This window comes from Papio anubis, chromosome 17 (genome assembly GCF_008728515.1).
Source record: "Papio anubis isolate 15944 chromosome 17, Panubis1.0, whole genome shotgun sequence".
Lineage (NCBI taxonomy): Eukaryota > Metazoa > Chordata > Mammalia > Primates > Cercopithecidae > Papio > Papio anubis.
Window position 1 is genome coordinate 67,579,974 of NC_044992.1, and position 16,198 is coordinate 67,596,171.

At 53.4% G+C, this 16,198-nt stretch overlaps 1 protein-coding gene across 11 annotated transcripts in view; it reads left to right on the forward strand.

Moving 5' to 3' along the window:
- LOC101015334 (CST complex subunit TEN1) overlaps positions 1 to 15,632 on the forward strand; it is a 29,529-nt gene extending 13,897 nt beyond the window's left edge. For 3 of the 11 annotated variants that reach the window (XM_021927991.2, XM_021927993.2, XM_021927992.2), the window contains 8 exons: positions 9,676 to 10,202; positions 11,021 to 11,150; positions 11,489 to 11,566; positions 11,637 to 11,757; positions 11,863 to 12,033; positions 12,126 to 12,227; positions 12,792 to 12,995; positions 14,929 to 15,632. In XM_021927991.2, the coding sequence (XP_021783683.2) occupies positions 9,676 to 10,202; positions 11,021 to 11,150; positions 11,489 to 11,566; positions 11,637 to 11,757; positions 11,863 to 12,033; positions 12,126 to 12,227; positions 12,792 to 12,995; positions 14,929 to 15,054 (1,459 nt within the window). In that variant the 3' untranslated portion in view covers positions 15,055 to 15,632. Of the gene's footprint in view, positions 1 to 769; positions 928 to 4,466; positions 4,687 to 9,675; positions 10,203 to 11,020; positions 11,151 to 11,488; positions 11,567 to 11,636; positions 11,758 to 11,862; positions 12,034 to 12,125; positions 12,228 to 12,791; positions 12,996 to 14,928 lie in introns of those variants that run through there. The other 8 variants (XM_003913455.2, XM_017950990.2, XM_021927997.2 and 5 more) reach the window with 7 other exon arrangements.
- The last annotated feature ends 566 nt before the right edge of the window (positions 15,633 to 16,198 follow it).

Below are 16,198 nucleotides of genomic sequence, written 5' to 3' on the forward strand. Positions count from 1 at the left end.
CAAGTACCTATAGTCCCAGCTACTCAGGAGGCTCTCTGGGAGGATTGCTTGAGCAGCCTGGAAGATCAAGGCTGCAGCCTGGGATACAGAAAAAAAAAAAAAAAGAAAGAAAGAAAGGAAAAAAAAGATTTCTTAGACAAGACATAGAAAGCAAAAGTCATAAAAGAAAAAAAAAGGTCGGGTGTGGTGGCTCATGCCTGTAATCCCAGTACTTTGGGAGGCTGAGGTGGGTGGATCACTAGAGGTCAGGAGTTGGATACCAGCCTGGACAACATGGTAAAACCCCTTCCCTACTGAAAATACAAAAATTAGCCAGGCCTGGTGGCAGGCACCTGTAACCCCAGCTACTCAAGAGGCTGAGGCACAAGAATTGCTTGAACCCGGGAGGTGGAGGTTGCAGTGAGCCAAGGTTGCACGACTGCACTCCAGCCTGGGCAACAGAGTGAGACTCCATCTCAAAAAAAAAAAAAAAGAAAAGAAAAAAATGAATAAACAATGAATAAACTGATCATCAACAAAATTAAAAGCTTCTGCTTATCAAAAATATAACATTAAGAAAATTAAAGGCAAGGGGATGAAAATTAAAAGGAATTCCTTTACATTCTACAATGTAGACTGAAAATTTTTTTTCTGGTTTGTTGCTGCAATTTGCATTTCTCTGATGAGACTGAGGCTGAACACTCATAGATTTCTTGGCCGTGCAAACCTTTTGCATGTGGTGGTGATTCTACATATGGATGGAAATTATTGCATTTCCTCTGCCTTCCAGGTTGTGCCTCTATGACATGATCCAGTCCAGAGTAACACTGATGGCTCAGCATGGATCTGATCAACACCAGGTTCTTGTCTGTACCAAGTTGGTGGAGCCCTTCCATGCCCAGGTGGGCTCCCTGTACATTGTCCTTGGGGAGCTCCAGCACCAGCAGGGTGAGCTGCGGCCTCACACCCCCTTTCTCCTCCTGGGGCCTGAGCTGGGGCAGTCTTTGGGGCAGTCAGTGAGGAATGGGCTCGTGACCCGGCAGCAGTGTCTCATCGGGGTTAATGTTTCTTCCATATCAGCCCACAAGTTCAAGGACTCTTGAGGATTCAATTCAGAGTGGACTGGCCACATGGTGCCAACTCAAAGACAGGGTGGCTGGGCAGGAGTTTGAGACCAGCCTAGCCAACATGGCGAAACCCCGTCCCTACTAAAAGTACAAAACTTAGCTGGGCATGGTGGCATGTGCCTGTAGTCCCAGCTACTCAGGAGACTGAGGCAGGAGAATCACTTGAACCAGGGAGGTAGAGGTCGCAGTGAGCCAAGATCGTTCCATTGCACTCCAGCCTGGATGACAGAGTGAGACTCCATCTCAAAAAAAAAAGACAGGTACAGTGAAGAGATGGTCCCCCATGGGGAAGTGAGAACGAAGAGAGAGAAACCACTAATTTCTCAAGGCCTAATGCACCAGGTCTGAGGCGAGGCAGTTTGCTTAGATCTTTTTGAATTTGTCTGTCAGCTCTTAATCTGAGTCTTAAAAAAAATTTTTTTTTTATTTTTTTGAGACAAGATGTCTCTCTGTCACCCAGGCTGGAGTGCAATGGTATGATCACAGCTCACTGCAACCTCCACCTCCTGGACTCATGAGGTTCCCACCTCAGCCTCCTGAGTAGCTGGGACCACAGGCATGCACCACCACACTCAGCTACTTTTTAAATTTTCTGTAGAGACAAGGTGTCATTATCTTGGGATGAGGGATCTGCCTGCGTTGGCCTCCCAAAATGCTGGGATTACAGGCGTGCAGCACCAAACCCAGCCTTACTTCTGATTCCTTTTTTTTTTTTTTTGAGACGGAGTCTCGCTCTGTTGCTCAGGCTGGAGTACAGAGGTGCAATCTCCGCTCACTTCAAGCTCCGCCTCCCAGGTTCACGGCATTTTCCTGCCTTAGCCTCCTGAGTAGCTGGGACAACAGCCGCCCGCCACCACACCCAGCTAATTTTTTGTATTTTTAGTAGAGATGGTGTTTCACAGTGTTAGCCAGGATGGTCTCTCCATCTCCTGACCTCGTGATCCGCCCACCTCAGCCTCCCAAAGTGTTGGGATTACAGGCATGAGCCACCGTTTTTTTTTTTTTTTAGACAGTGCCTTTCTCTGTCGCCAGAGTGGAGTGCAGTGGTGCGATCTCAGCCCCCTGCAACCTCCAACTCCCTGGATCAAGTGATTCTGCTGTCTCAGCCTCCCGAGTAGCCCTGCCTGCTTCTGATTCTTATTGCTGTTTTTTTTTTTTTTCTTGAGACAGAGTCTTGGTCTGCTGTCCAGGCTGAGTGCAGTGGCGTGATCTTGGCACCAGGCCCTATTCTGCCATTTCTGTATGGATTGCCTGTAGTGGAAACCAAATGGTTGATGAAAGAAAGTTCTTTATTTTTGAGATGGAGTGTCGCTCTCTCGCCAGGCTGGAGTGTAGTGGCATGATCTCAGCTCACTGCAACCTCTGCCTCCCGGGCTCAAGCAATTCTCCTGCCTCAACTTCCCGAGTAGCTGGGACTACAGGTGTGCGCCACCATGCCCGGCTAATTTTTGTAATTTTAGTAGAGACGGGGTTTCATCATGTTGGCCAGGTTGGTCTTGATCTCTTGACCTTGTGATCTGCCTGCCTCAGCCTCCCAAAATGCTGGGATTACAGGTGTGAGCTACCGCACCCGGCCTGGAAAGTTCTTTAGAGGAGAGTCACAGCGAATGAACGCAGGAGAAATATGCGAATTCAAAGTCATCACTTTAAAAGCCCTGACAAAATAAAAAATCCAGGCAACAGTCCTCACTAGTGGCCAAAATCATTAGGAAACATTTTGATGGGATCATTGTGATGGAGGGACCCGCTGGCAGTGCCTGGGCCAGCCTGATCAATGTCAACGTGATAAAAATCAGAAGGGCAAACATCATGTACCTCCGATGTGAGGCAAGAGGAAGACACAATAGCACCACCTCTGGTGGGTTCTTGCCAAAAAAATTGAACCTGAAGCTAATCAGGCCTCAGAGGAAGTAGCCTGTTACTAGGCACTGGCTAGTTTACTGCTACTCTTATAATTTGCATCACAACCTGTTTTTTGTGTTTTTTTTTTTTCTTAAAACATTTTAGTCGCGGGGCGTGGTGGCTCACACTTGTAATCCCAGCACTTTGGGAGGCTGAGGTCAGGAGGATCACCTGAGGTCAGGAGGACAAGACCAGCCTGACCAACGTGGAGAAACCCCGCCTCTACTAAAAATACAAAATTAGCTGGGCGTGGTGGTGCATGCCTGTAAACCTAGCTCCTCGGGAGGCTGAGGCAGGAGAATCACTTGAACCCGGGAGGTGGAGGTTCCTGTGAGTGGAGATCACGCCATTACACTCCAGCCTGGGCAACAAGAGCAAAACTCCGTCTCAAAAAAAGAAAAAAATTTTGTCTTGATTTTCTTTTTTTTTTCTTTTTTTTCTTTTTTTTTTTTTTGAGACGGAGTCTCGCTCTGTCACCCAGGCGGGAGTGCAGTGGCCGGATCTCAGCTCACTGCAAGCTCCGCCTCCCGGGTTTACGCCATTCTCCTGCCTCAGCCTCCCGAGTAGCTGGGACTACAGGCACCCGCCACCTCGCCCGGCTAGTTTTTTGTATTTTTTAGTAGAGACGGGGTTTCACCGTGCTAGCCAGGATGGATTTTCTTTTTTTTTTCCGGAGACAGAGTCTCAGTCTCTCACTCTGTCGCCCAGGCTGGAGTGCAGTGGCGTGATCTCAGCTCACAGCAACCTCCACCTCCCGGGTTCAAGAGATTCTCCTGCCTCGGCCTCCTGAGTACCTGGGATTACAGGCGCCTGCCACTGCGCCTGGCTAATTTTTGTATTTTTAGTAGAGACAGGGTTTCACCATCTTGGCCAGGCTGGTCTTGAGCTCCTGACCTCATGATCCACCTTCCTTGGCTTCCCAAAGTAATGGGATTACAAGCGTGAGCCACCGCGCCTGGCCTGTCTTGATTTTCTAAGTCATACATGCTCGTCATTCACAGAGGGAACTGGGAATCAAAAATGAGGAGGTGGGAGGAGAGCATCTGGGCTGACTGTGCTCTGTCTGCCCTGACCTCTGGCCTGGGCAGAGGGGGCACCCTGTGGCTGCTTTAAACCTCCCTGTGAAAGCCAAGTGTGGTGGCTCATGCCTATATTGTCAGCACTTTGGGATGCCAAGAAAGGAGGATTGCTTGAGATCAGGAGTTCAAGACCAGCCTGGGCAACATAGTGAGACCCCATCTTTACAAAAATTAAAAAATTATTCAGGTGTGGTGGCACATGCTTGTCGTCCCAGTTACTTGAGAGGCTGAGGTGGCAGGATTGCTTGAGTCCAGGAGTTCAAGGTTACAGTGAGCTGATCTTGCACAACTGTACTCTAGCCTGAATGACAGGGTGAGACCCTGTTCAAAAAAAAAAAAAAAGAAAAAAAAGTGCAGGTGTGGTGGCTCATACCTGTAATCCCAGCACTTTGAGAGGCTAGTGGGGGAGGCTCGCTTGAGCCCAGGAGTTCAAGACCAGCCTGGAAAATGTAGCAAGCGCCTGCCTCTACAAAATAGTAATAAATAAATGGAAATAAAACAATAAACCTTCCTGTGCCAGGCCCAAAGTCCTGTGGGGACACAAAGGTTGATCAGATGTGAATCCTGCCCTGTGGCCAGACTGACGGTTCTGAGGACAGGTGAGAGGTCACTTTTCAGAAATGTGTGCATAAGAACTAGCTGAGAAGACCGACAGGTGAAGACGTGTTGGGCTGTGATAAAACCCACAGACCTGACACCTGCTGGCGCCATCCAAAGGCCCGAGGGCCGCCTATTCTGAAGCTAAGGTGTGGGGCACAGCCTTTCCCAGGCCTACTCCAGAGGCGCTCGGAGCACGCCCAGGCCGAAGGGCACTGGACCACAGCAAGCATCTACCCACAAGCCCTCACCATGCATCCTCTGCCTTCTGCTTTTCTCTCACCGCACCCCTGCACCTTGCCGTCAGAAACCTTCCTGTGTGGCTGGGCTCAGGGGCTCAGTAATCTAGCATGTTCAGAGGCTGAGGTGGGAGGATCACTTGAACCCAGGATTTTGAGACCAACTTGGGCGACGCAGAGAGACTCCATCACTACAAGAATGAAAATATTAGCGGGGTGTGGTGGCTAGTGCTTGTAGTCCCAGCTACTTGGAAGCCTGAGGCAGGAGGATGGCTTGAGGCAGGAGTTCGATGCTGCAGTGAGCTATGATCATGCTATGATCATGCCACTGCACTCCAACCTGGGTGACAAAATGAGACCCTGTTTCTAAAGAAAAAGAAAAGAGGCCGGGCACAGTGGCTCATGCCTGTAATCCCAGAACTTTTGGGAGGCTGAGGCAGGTGGATTATTTGAGTCCAGGAGTTCAAGACCAGCCTGGACGGCCAGCCGCGGTGGCTCACACCTGTAATCCAGCACTTTGGGAGGCCGAGGTGGGTGGATCACTTGAAGTCAGGAGTTCGAGACCGGCCTGACCAACATGGTGAAACCCTGTCTCTAAAAAAATACAAAATTAGCTGAGCGTGGTGACGCATGCCTGTAATCCCGGCAACTCGGGAGGCTGAGGCAGGAGAATCGCTTGAAACTGGGAGGCAAAGGTTGCAGTGAGCTGAGATCACGCCATTGCACTCCAGCCTGGGCGACAAGAGCAAAACTCCATCTCAAAAAAAATAATAATAATAACCAGCCTGGGTAACATGGTGAAACCCCGTCTCTACAAAAAATACAAAAATTAGCAGGGTGTATTGTTGCACACAAGCCTATAGTCCCAGCTACTGGGGAACTTGAGGTGGGAAGATCACTTGAGCCAGGGAGGTGGAGATTGCAGTGAACTGAGACTGTACCACTGTACTCCAGCCTGGGGGACAGAGTGAGACCCTGTCAAAAAAAAAAAAAAAAGAAAAAGAAAAAGAAAGACGAAAGAAAAGAAAGAGAAAAGAGAAGAGAAAGGGAGGGAGGGAGGGAAACCTTCCTGTGTGTCCCCTGTGCACCTCCCTCTTTGAGCATCCTTATGGCTCCGGGACTTGCCCAAACCTTCCTCCCCAAACCACACACCCACAGAGTCTGGAGCAGGGCCCGAGTTTCCCCGGCTCCTCAGGTGTGTCAGCATCTCACATCCCTCCCTGTCTCCCTGCTGCCAACCAGTTCCACCAGCAAGCACCTCTGCCCCAATTCCACCTCCCACGCCTGCTGCCGCACCTTGGTCTTGTTTTCCTGAAACAAGATGGATTGCATGCCATCCGCTCTCCCTTCTACTTCTGCTGCGTCCCTCTTGCCCTTTCAGGACCTGTGGACTCGGGACTCCTGGACTTTCTTCCCCACCTCTTTTCCCCGCTGGGCCTCACTACCATTTCAGCCACTTTCCTGGCAGCTTCACTCCTGCCCTGAGACCCCAGCCTCCACCCTCCTGGTCCTGCCAACTGTTGAGTGCAGAAAGATCACAGAGCTCCAAGGATTCGGAGCTCAATGATTTCAGGGGCTCACTGAGGTTTCCCTGCTCTGCCTAGAAATCCTTCCTGTGTCCTGGCCACACCCGCCTCCCAGGCGCCACCACAGCTAGTCCAGAAATTCCCTTGCCTCATAAGAACTCACTTCCTCTCCTCCCCTGTCCCTCCCAGCTTATTGCTTTATGTCCCAGCTAGAATTGAGGCCACAGGCAGCCGTTCTTCCTCCTACAGTCAGACACTGAAATGGCCACCGTTAGCGCCTTCCTCTAGTCTAAGAGGAAGCAGGGTCCCTCCTACCTAAAGGGCTACCACAGTTCTTCCCTCTCCACATATAAGGCGCTCAAGCCTCCTCTATATGGAAATAATAGTCTCAACGACAAGAAGTCATCTTCTACACTAGAGTCCGACCTGCCTGCCCATGACCTTCCCTCCCTTTGCAGACAAACCTAAAAGAACATCTGTGCTCCGTATAACGCCTTCCTCTCCCCAGGCCTCACTCCACTGCATTCTGACTGCTTTTTATAACCCAGGCCTTTCTTTACTCCATGTTCTTTATCTTTTTTTTTTTTTTTTTTTTTGAGACAGAGTCTCGCTCTGTTACCCAGGCTGGGAGTACAGTGGCATGATCTCCGCTCACTGCAACCTCTGCTTCCCAGGTTCAAGTGAGTCTCCTGCCTCAGCCTCCCGAATAGCTGGGATTACAGGAGTGTGCCACCACACCCAGCTAATTTTTGTATTAGTAGAGACAGGGTTTCACCGTGTTGGCCAGGCTGGTCTTGAGCTCCTGACCTCAGGTGATCTGCCCACCTCAGCCTCCCAGAGTGCTGGGATTACAGACATGAGCCACTGCGCCTGTCCTTTTTTTTTTTTTTTTTTTTTTGAGACAAGAGTCTTGCTCTGTTGCCCAGGCTGGAGTGCAGTGGCGCAATCTTGGCTCACTGCAATATCCACCTCCCTGGTTCAAATGATTATCATGCTTCAGTCTCCCAAGTAGTTGGGATGACAGGTTTGTGCCACAACGCCTGGGTAACTTTTGTATTTTTAGTAGAGACAGGGTTTTGGCATGTTAGCCAGGCTGGTCTTGAACTCCTGGCCTCAAGTGATCCACCTGTCTTGCCCTCCCAAAGTGTTGGGATTATAGTGTTGGGAGCCACCGCACCCGGCCCCGATTCCTCTCTAACCTGTGCAGGCTCTGCTGCTCAGCACTAGGCTAACAGAAGCTGAGACACGCAGGCAACCTCATGTTTCAAATGAGTTCATTGTCTAAGGGTAGCCTGTGTAGACAGCTGGAATCTAGGCAGGATGACACCCTGGATTCTGTCCTCAGGCTGTGCTATAAATGACCTAGACTAGAGGAAAGGACAGGCACAGCCTTTATCTCAAAACAGCATAAAAAGAAGACAGTGTAATGGCCTAGAACGTTGAATCTATTTATTTATTTTGAGAGGGAGTCTCACTCTGTCGCCCAGGCTGGAATGCAGTGGCTTGATCTCAGCTCACTGCAACCTCTGCCTCCCAGGTTCAAGTGATTCTCCTGCCTCAGTCTCCCGAGTAGCTGGGTTTACAGGTGCCAGCCATCACACCTGGCTAATTTTGGTATTTTTAGTAGAGATGGGGTTTTGCCGTGTTGGCCAGGCTGGTCACGAACTCCTGACCTCAGGCGATCTGCCCGTCTCAGAAATCTATTTATTAAAATGCTCAGAGAGCAGAAAGAGCATGAGTGCAAAAATTTTTTTAATTTTTTTTTCCCTTGCAAGCTGTTACTGGAGAAAATAGAAAAAAAAAAAAAAAAAAGTTAGCTAGGCGCAGTGGCTCACACCTATAATTCTTGCATGTTGGGAGGCCGAGGCGGGCAGATCACTTGATCCCAGGAGTTTGAGACCAGCCTGGGCAACATGGCGAGACCCCATCTCTACAAGAAATACAAAAATTAGCCAGGTGTGGTGGTGCGTGCCTGTAATCCCAGCTCCTGAGGAAGATGAGATGATCACCTGAGCCTGGGAGGTGGAGGCTATACTGAGCCATGATTGACCCACTGCACTCCAGCCCAAGTGACAGAGCAACACCCTGTCTCAAAAAAAGAATTTTTTTTTTTAGGTGGAGTCTCGCTGTCTCTCCCAGGCTGGAGTGCAGTGGTGTGATCTTGGCTCACTGCAACCTCCACCTCCTGGGTTCAAGCGATTCTCCTGCCTCAGCCTCACGAGTAGCTGGGACTATAGGCATGCACTACTACACGTGGCTAATTTTTGTATTTTTAGTAGAGATGGGGTTTCGTCATGTTGGCCAGGCTGGTCTGTAACTCCTGACCTCAAGTGTTCCACATGCCTCGGCCTCCCAATGTGCTAGGATTACAGGTGTGAGCCAGTTCATCTGGCAAAAGAAAGAAAATGTTTAAAAAGTCTCTTATGGCCGGGCGCGGTGGCTCAAGCCTGTAATCCCAGCACTTTGGGAGGCCGAGGCGGGCGGATCACGAGGTCAGGAGATCGAGACCATCCTGGCTAACATGGTGAAACCCCGTCTCTACTAAAAATACAAAAAACTAGCCGGGCGTGGTGGCGGGCGCCTGTAGTCCCAGCTACTCGGAGGCTGAGGCAGGAGAATGGCCTGAACCTGGGAGGCGGAGCTTGCAGTGAGCCGAGATCGCGCCACTGCACTCCAGCCTGGGTGACACAGCGCGAGACTCCGTCTCAAAAAAAAAAAAAAAAAAAAAAAAGTCTCTTATGGCAAATCCCACGTGTCTTTCCTGTTTGGTGCCACCTGAACATTGGCAAACCTTTCCATTATGGATCAGGTCACCATCACATCTGCTAGAGCCCCTCGTCCACGGTGGGATGACCTGTTCCTATAAAGCCAAACTTACCAGAAGCTCAGTCCCTTGGATTTTTAAAATATGGGTGTCTCTTTTCCCTTGGTTTCTGATGACATTGCGTCCCGAGGTGCCAAGGGGGCCTTTCCTCAGACCAGAGGGCTTTTCTGGCCACCTGCTAAGTTCCAGACACGGGCCTGCTGTGCATGGCAGGCCCACGGTTCTAGGCCCAAGTACGCACTTGCCTTAGCCCCATATGCCGTTGTTATTGTCCACGCAGCTTGCTGCCAAAACCCAGGACTGAGCTGTTGAGGGAACAGCTGGAATGCACTTTGGAGGACGTTATTGACACGCCGCGCAGTCACCTCAGTCACCGCTAGTGCCCTGGTGTTTGTCTTGCAGACGGAGGCTCCCTGGTGAAGGCGCGCGTGCTGACCTGCGTGGAGGGGATGAACCTGCCCTTGTTGGAACAAGCCATCCGGGAGCAGAGGCTGTACCAGCAGGAGCGGGGTGGCGGCCAGTAGGAAACAGCAGCCCAGCAACACCCCCACCTGCTTCCAAGGCCAAACCCTCTGGAGCTGCGGGAGCCCCAGAGAGCGCAGACGCCTCCCCAGCGACGGCCTTGTCTGGAGCCGAAAGCAGAGGGGCGGATGGTGAATCCAGCCCCTTCCCCTACTTTGGGATTAGCTCATCAATGAGAGCCCAGAAAGCATGCCATAAATCCGACAGCCCCACCCGGGGAGACTGCAGGTGGCTGAGCTCGGGTGCCAGCCCGTGCTTGGTGTGGGGCCATGGAGGGTTCCAGAAGGTCCTAGTGAATAAAGGCCCAAGGGGCGTGCCCTCGATGTGTGCTCGTGGTGCAGCGCCGGCGGGGGCCAGGAGGGGGAGCTGCAACCAGGGCTGTGGGCTGCAGCCTCTCAGGGCTTCTGGTGAATTCTGGGCCTGGGGCCTCAGGGGAGGGTGCCAGGGGCCCAGAGGCCGGGCTGGGGGGCCCAGGTTGGGGGCCCAGGATGCAGGGGTCTGCGCCTGGTCAGGCTCTGCCTTCAGAGGAGACTGAGCGTCGTCACACGGGCTGTGCCGGGCCGGCCCGAGGCCGTGGGCCCTGACCGTGCAGCCTAGGGCAGGACTGTGACTTCAAGACCCTCCTGACCCCTGACCTCTGCCCCCAGTGGCCCTGGCCCCTGGGCAGCCCTTCCTGGCCACCTTGTGCCCCTAGAGCCTGGGCCTGGCCGGGCTGGGCGGGGACCCGGGCGGGAGAGGGTGGTCTTGCTAAGGCCAGGCACAAGTGAGAGGCCTGGGGGTCCAGGCTGGGCTGGGGGAGGGGTGGCCTCTGACTCGGAGGGTCTGGGCTGGGCTGGGTGAAGGGTGTCCCCTGACCCCCTGGGGGATCTGGTTGGGCTGGGCAGGGGGCCGGGTGGGAGAGTGTGGGTCCTGCCCTCAGAAGCCAGGCATAGGCGAGAAGCCTGGGGGTCCTGGCTGGGCTGGGTGAGGGGTGGCCCCCGACCCCCTGGGGGTTTGGGCTGGGCTGGGCGAGGGGCAGTCTCTGACCCCCAGCCAGGTTCCCAGGCAGGATGAGCTGGGGTCGGGGTGGCTGGGCCGCAGGCCTTGGGAGCTGGGCAGCCTGGGTGGGGCGGGGCGGGGCGGGGCGGGGCGGGGCTGGGCTGGGCAGGGCGCCGCATGGAGGCTGGAGGAGCAACAGGGGCGCTGGGCGTGGGGCACAAATGGCCCAGCGCCTTCTGTTTCCCAGGCAGCTCCGTGGCCATGGATGTGTTCCAGAAGGTAGAGAAGATCGGAGAGGGCACCTACGGGGTGGTGTACAAGGCCAAGAACAGGGAGACAGGGCAGCTGGTGGCCCTGAAGAAGATCAGACTGGATTTGTGAGTGCTGGGACTGCCCCTGAGTTACCTGCCCTGGGCCATCACAACCTGGGCGCTCCCTGATCCGTTCCCTCCTTCCTGGAGTCCACACTTAACTCCTCCGGGTGCTGCCCGGCAGCCCTTCCCCATCCTTCCCCCAGCTCACTGTCTTCTGACCAGCCTTCGCCGGGGCCCTGCTCTGTGGAGCTTGCTGGGTGACATGCCAAGGAGCACAGGTCTCCATTGCTGGGGCCTGGGTAATTCTGTGGGGATAAGGAACGCAGAAGCCAATTCCCCTGGCCGGAAGTGCCCTTCTTGGCCCAAGTCTCTGCCCGTGGGTGTGCCCTTGTTTCTTGCAGGGAGATGGAGGGTGTCCCAAGCACTGCCATCAGGGAGATCTCCCTGCTCAAGGAACTGAAGCACCCCAACATCGTCCAGTGAGTTGGGGATGGAGGCGGGGAAGCTGGGATGGCGAAGGTAGCATCCTGACTGCCATCTTCCTGCCAGGCTGCTGGACGTGGTGCACAACGAGAGGAAGCTTTATCTGGTGTTTGAGTTCCTCAGCCAGGACCTGAAGAAGTACATGGACTCCACCCCAGACTCGGAGCTCCCCCTGCACCTCATCAAGGTAGGGAGGGAAGGGCGGGGAAGGAGTGGTGACACCCCGTCCCTGCCATCCCTGTCCACGCAGCGCCTCCACTCAGCCGCCTCCACCTCGCACTCATTTCTCCAGAGCTACCTCTTCCAGTTGCTGCAGGGGGTGAGTTTCTGCCACTCACATCGGGTCATCCACCGAGACCTGAAGCCCCAGAATCTGCTCATCAATGAGTTGGGTGCCATCAAGCTGGCTGACTTCGGCCTGGCTCGAGCCTTCGGGGTGCCCCTGCGCACCTACACCCACGAGGTATTGTGAGACAAAGAGGAGAGAGGGGCAGCAGGAGGCGTGTCACCCATGCACTCAGCCACCCTGAGTGATGCTGTTTCCTTGCCCTGCAGGTGGTGACACTGTGGTATCGCGCCCCCGAGATTCTCTTGGGCAGCAAGTTCTATACCACAGCTGTGGATATCTGGAGCATTGGTTGCATCTTTGCAGAGATGGTAGAGAGAGGGGCACACATGGCCACAGGGTGCCACAGGCAGGGTCCTCCTGGGGTTGGGTGGGGCCCACTGATGCTTCCATTAGAGGTGGATTAAAGAGTGTTTGAGGCATGGTGGCTCACGCCTGTAATCCCAGCACTTTGGGAAGCTGAGATGGGAGGATTGCTTGAGCCCAGGAGTTTGAGACCAGCCTGGGCAACATAGCAAATCCCCAGCATTTAAAAAAATATAAAAATTAGCTGGGTATGGTGGTGCATGCTTATAGTCCTGAGGCAGGAGGATTGCTTGAGCCTGTGCTTGAGGCTGCAGTGAGCTGTGATTGCACCACTGCACTCTAGCCTGGGCTATAGAGCAAGACTCCATCTCTATTTTTTTAAAAAAGTTGTTTGGTACTGGCTAAAGGACTGAGGAAGGTAGCCTTCTTCCAAAAGAGGCCAGAATTCTTTGCACAACCATGGGAAAGATATCTTGACAGGCCTTTCCCTGGGTCTGGCCACTTATCTGGTATTGGATTCTGTACAACAAAGTGGCAGACCCCACACCTTCTCTTCTTCCCCATTTCAGGTGACTCGAAAAGCCCTGTTTCCTGGTGACTCTGAGATTGACCAGCTCTTTCGTATCTTTCGTATGCTGGGGACACCCAGCGAAGCCACATGGCCCGGGGTCACCCAGCTGCCTGACTATAAGGGCAACTTCCCTAAGTGGACCAGGAAGGGACTGGGAGAGATTGTGCCCAGTCTGGAGCCAGAGGGCAGGGACCTGCTCATGGTAGGCGCATGTGGGCTCCAGCTGCTGCTCCGACTACAATGTCCCCTCATCAGCCAGCCTCCTACATAACCCTGGCACTTTCCGAGTCCAAGGCCAAAGTCTCTTTCCTGACCCTTGTACACAACTGGCTTGTCCTTGTCCTTGGGTGTACTGATTGCTCAACCTGGAAGCCTACCCCGCGAGAAGTGCAGTATTTCTCTTCCCTGTGGAAGTGGCCTCATTGAGTTAGCTCTGTCTTTCTGCTGTGCGACATGCCCTTTTGCCCTAGTTGCCTTGTGTGTTTGGTTATTCTACTTTGTGGACATTACTGCTCCATCTAAGCTGTATGCCTCCCCAGGCCGGGGCCATAGCTTCTTTTTTTTTTTTTTTTTTGGAGGGGGGGTTTCGCTCTTGTTGCCCAGGCTGGAGTGCAATGGCGTGATCTCAGCTCACTGCAACCTCCACCTCCTGTGTTCAAGTCATTCTTCTGCCTCAGCCTCCCGAGTAACTGGGGCTACAGGTGCCTGTCACCACGCCCAGCTGATTTTTGTATTTTTTTTTTTTTTTTTAGTAGAGACAGGGTTCCACCATGTTGGCCAGACTAGTCTCGAACTCCTAACCTCAGGTGATCTGCCCACCTCAGCTTCCTAAAGTGCTGGGATTACAAGCGTGAGCCACTCACTGTGCCCAGCTGGGGCCACTCATTCTACCACCTGGGTGTTCCCCTGTGACTCCTACAGTGGTCAATCTTCAGAACAGGCTGTCCCCTGCTGCCTGGGCCCATGCCACAGTTCTCACTCACCCCTTCTGTTGGTGTCTTGAGCTGTGTACCAGGCCGGACTGCCCAGGAAGTCTCTGGCAGAGCCATCCTTTTTTTTTTTTTTTTTTTTTGTGACAGGGTCTCAATCTGTCACCCAGGCTGGAGTGCAGTGCAGTGGTATGACCATGACTCACTGCAGCCTTGACCTCCTAGGCACAAGCAATCCTCCCATCTCAGCCTCCTGAGTAGGTGGGACCACAGGTACATGCCACTATGCCTGGCTACCTTTTGTATTTTTTTGTAGAGACAGTGTTTCACCATGTTGCCCAGGCTGGTCTCGAACTCCTGAGCTCAATGGATCCTCTTGCCTCAGCTTCCTGAGTAGCTGAGACTATAGGGGTGCACCACCATGCTCAGCTAATTTTATTTTTGTAGAAATGGGGGTCTTACTATGTTGCTCAGACTGGTCTCGAACTCCTGGGCTCAAGTGATCCTCCTGCTTTGGCCTGTCAAAGTGGGGGATCACAGGTGTGAGCCCCTGCACCTGTCCCCTGTCCATTCTTGCCCACAAAGTCTTGGAGCCACATTTCTTTCCTTAATCTGGTGCTGAGTGAGAGGAAGGCGGGTCAGTATTTTCGTCTTCAGGCTGTGTGTCCAGCTCTCCAGAAGTCTCTGCATATTGTCTACCCGCCCAATGGGAGCAGGACGGCACGGACTCCAGCCAAGGCCCCGAGCCCTCCGTCTGGGCTGCTCCACCATGGGGGGTCCTTCCACATCCTGCCTGGGTCTAGGGACTCTAGGGCAGAGGACTGGACAGGTTTGGCCTCTTGGAGTGTCAGTCCCTGTGCCCCCCACTCAGGGTTTCTCCCTGGACAGCTTCAGTCCCCTGCTTCCTGATACGTGGGGTTCTGTAGTCTTCCCGACTAGAAGCAGGCTGGGACCTGGGACCCTCCCCGAGAAGGGGAATGACTCAGCTTCCGTGGCCTGAGGAGACCTGGGTGACTCATTAGGACAGTCCAGATTCCAGGAGTGTCCAGAACTCGCTGGAGAGCCAGGAGGTCGTGGCTTCGTGTGGTTCTGGGTTTGAGGGCAGCCAATTTGGGGCTCAGGCCCTTGATCTGGGACCTGGGAGGGGGATTTCTCACCCCACCCTGGCTGCACCCAGACCACATCCTCTTGCTCCTTTCTTCCCAGCAACTCCTGCAGTATGACCCCAGCCGGCGGATCACAGCCAAGACTGCCCTGGCCCACCCGTACTTCTCGTCCCCCGAGCCCTCTCCGGCCGCCCGCCAGTATGTGCTGCAGCGATTCTGCCCTTGAGAACATCAAGACCACACTCAGATCCTCTCTCGAGCAGCTGCTGCCCCAGCTGCCTCCTACCCATTGCTGAGAGAGGAGGCATCTGGGGAGAGCAAAGCGCTAAGGAATTTGGCATCAGCCTGCAGAGGACTGAGTCTGGGTTAGTCCTGCCCACAGGTTAGGGAGATCCTGTGTGTTTTTTGGGTTTGATGGTGCCGTTTCAAAATAGAGGCATGGATGCTCCATGCACGAGGGGTCCCCAGGCACTGGAACAACACGTGCCAAGTTGAAGGCAGGGGGCCTGCCAGAGCTGGGTGTAGGTGTGCAAGCCCTCACCTGCCCCGCCTGCAGGGCCAGACCCTGAGGAAATGGCGCCCCCTGCTGGTCTTTTTGGATTTAAAATGTTTGGGGGAAGAGTTGAGTTCCAGTTAAGAGTCCCAAGTTAAACAGGAGGGAAGTGAGGGAGAGGAGAGAGGGCATTCCCCGGATCCCAGGAGAGCTGGGCTGTGACTGCACTAGAGTCCTTCCTTCACCTGAGATATGCTGCTTTTGGTTCATTTCTGGCTTGACAACAAGAAATAAATATGATATGTTCCTGAGTTTTCTGGTTGTACTGCTCACAGGAGACCCCTGGGCTTCCCAAGGGGGACATTGACACAGGGCTGGAGACAGCTCTGGCCCAAACTGAGACAGCGGGGAAGTGGGCAAGGAGCAAGGAGCAGGTGGGGAGACAGGAGCTGTTCCATGATTTTTTTTTTTTTTTTTTTTTTTGACACAGAGTCTCGCTCTGTCACCCAGGCTAGAGTGCAGTGACACAATCTCAGCTCACTGCAACCTCCGCCTCCCAGGTTCAAGCAATTCTCCTGCCTCAGCCTCCTGAGTAGTGGGGATTGCAGGCACGCACCACCACACCCAGCTAAATTTTGTATTTTAGTAGAGATGGGGTTTTACCATGTTGGTCAAGTTGTCCTCGAACTCCTGACCTCGTGATCCACCCGCCTTGGCCTCCCTAAGCGCTGGGATTACAGGTATGAGCCACCGTGCCCGGCTTCCTTTAGTGATTTTAAACCATAATCTCTGAGGATGCCCATTTCCTAGGCAGGCAAATTGAGCATGTCCGCCGAGGGAAAGACTTGAGCAATGCTTTCCCTGCACTCATCTCCCA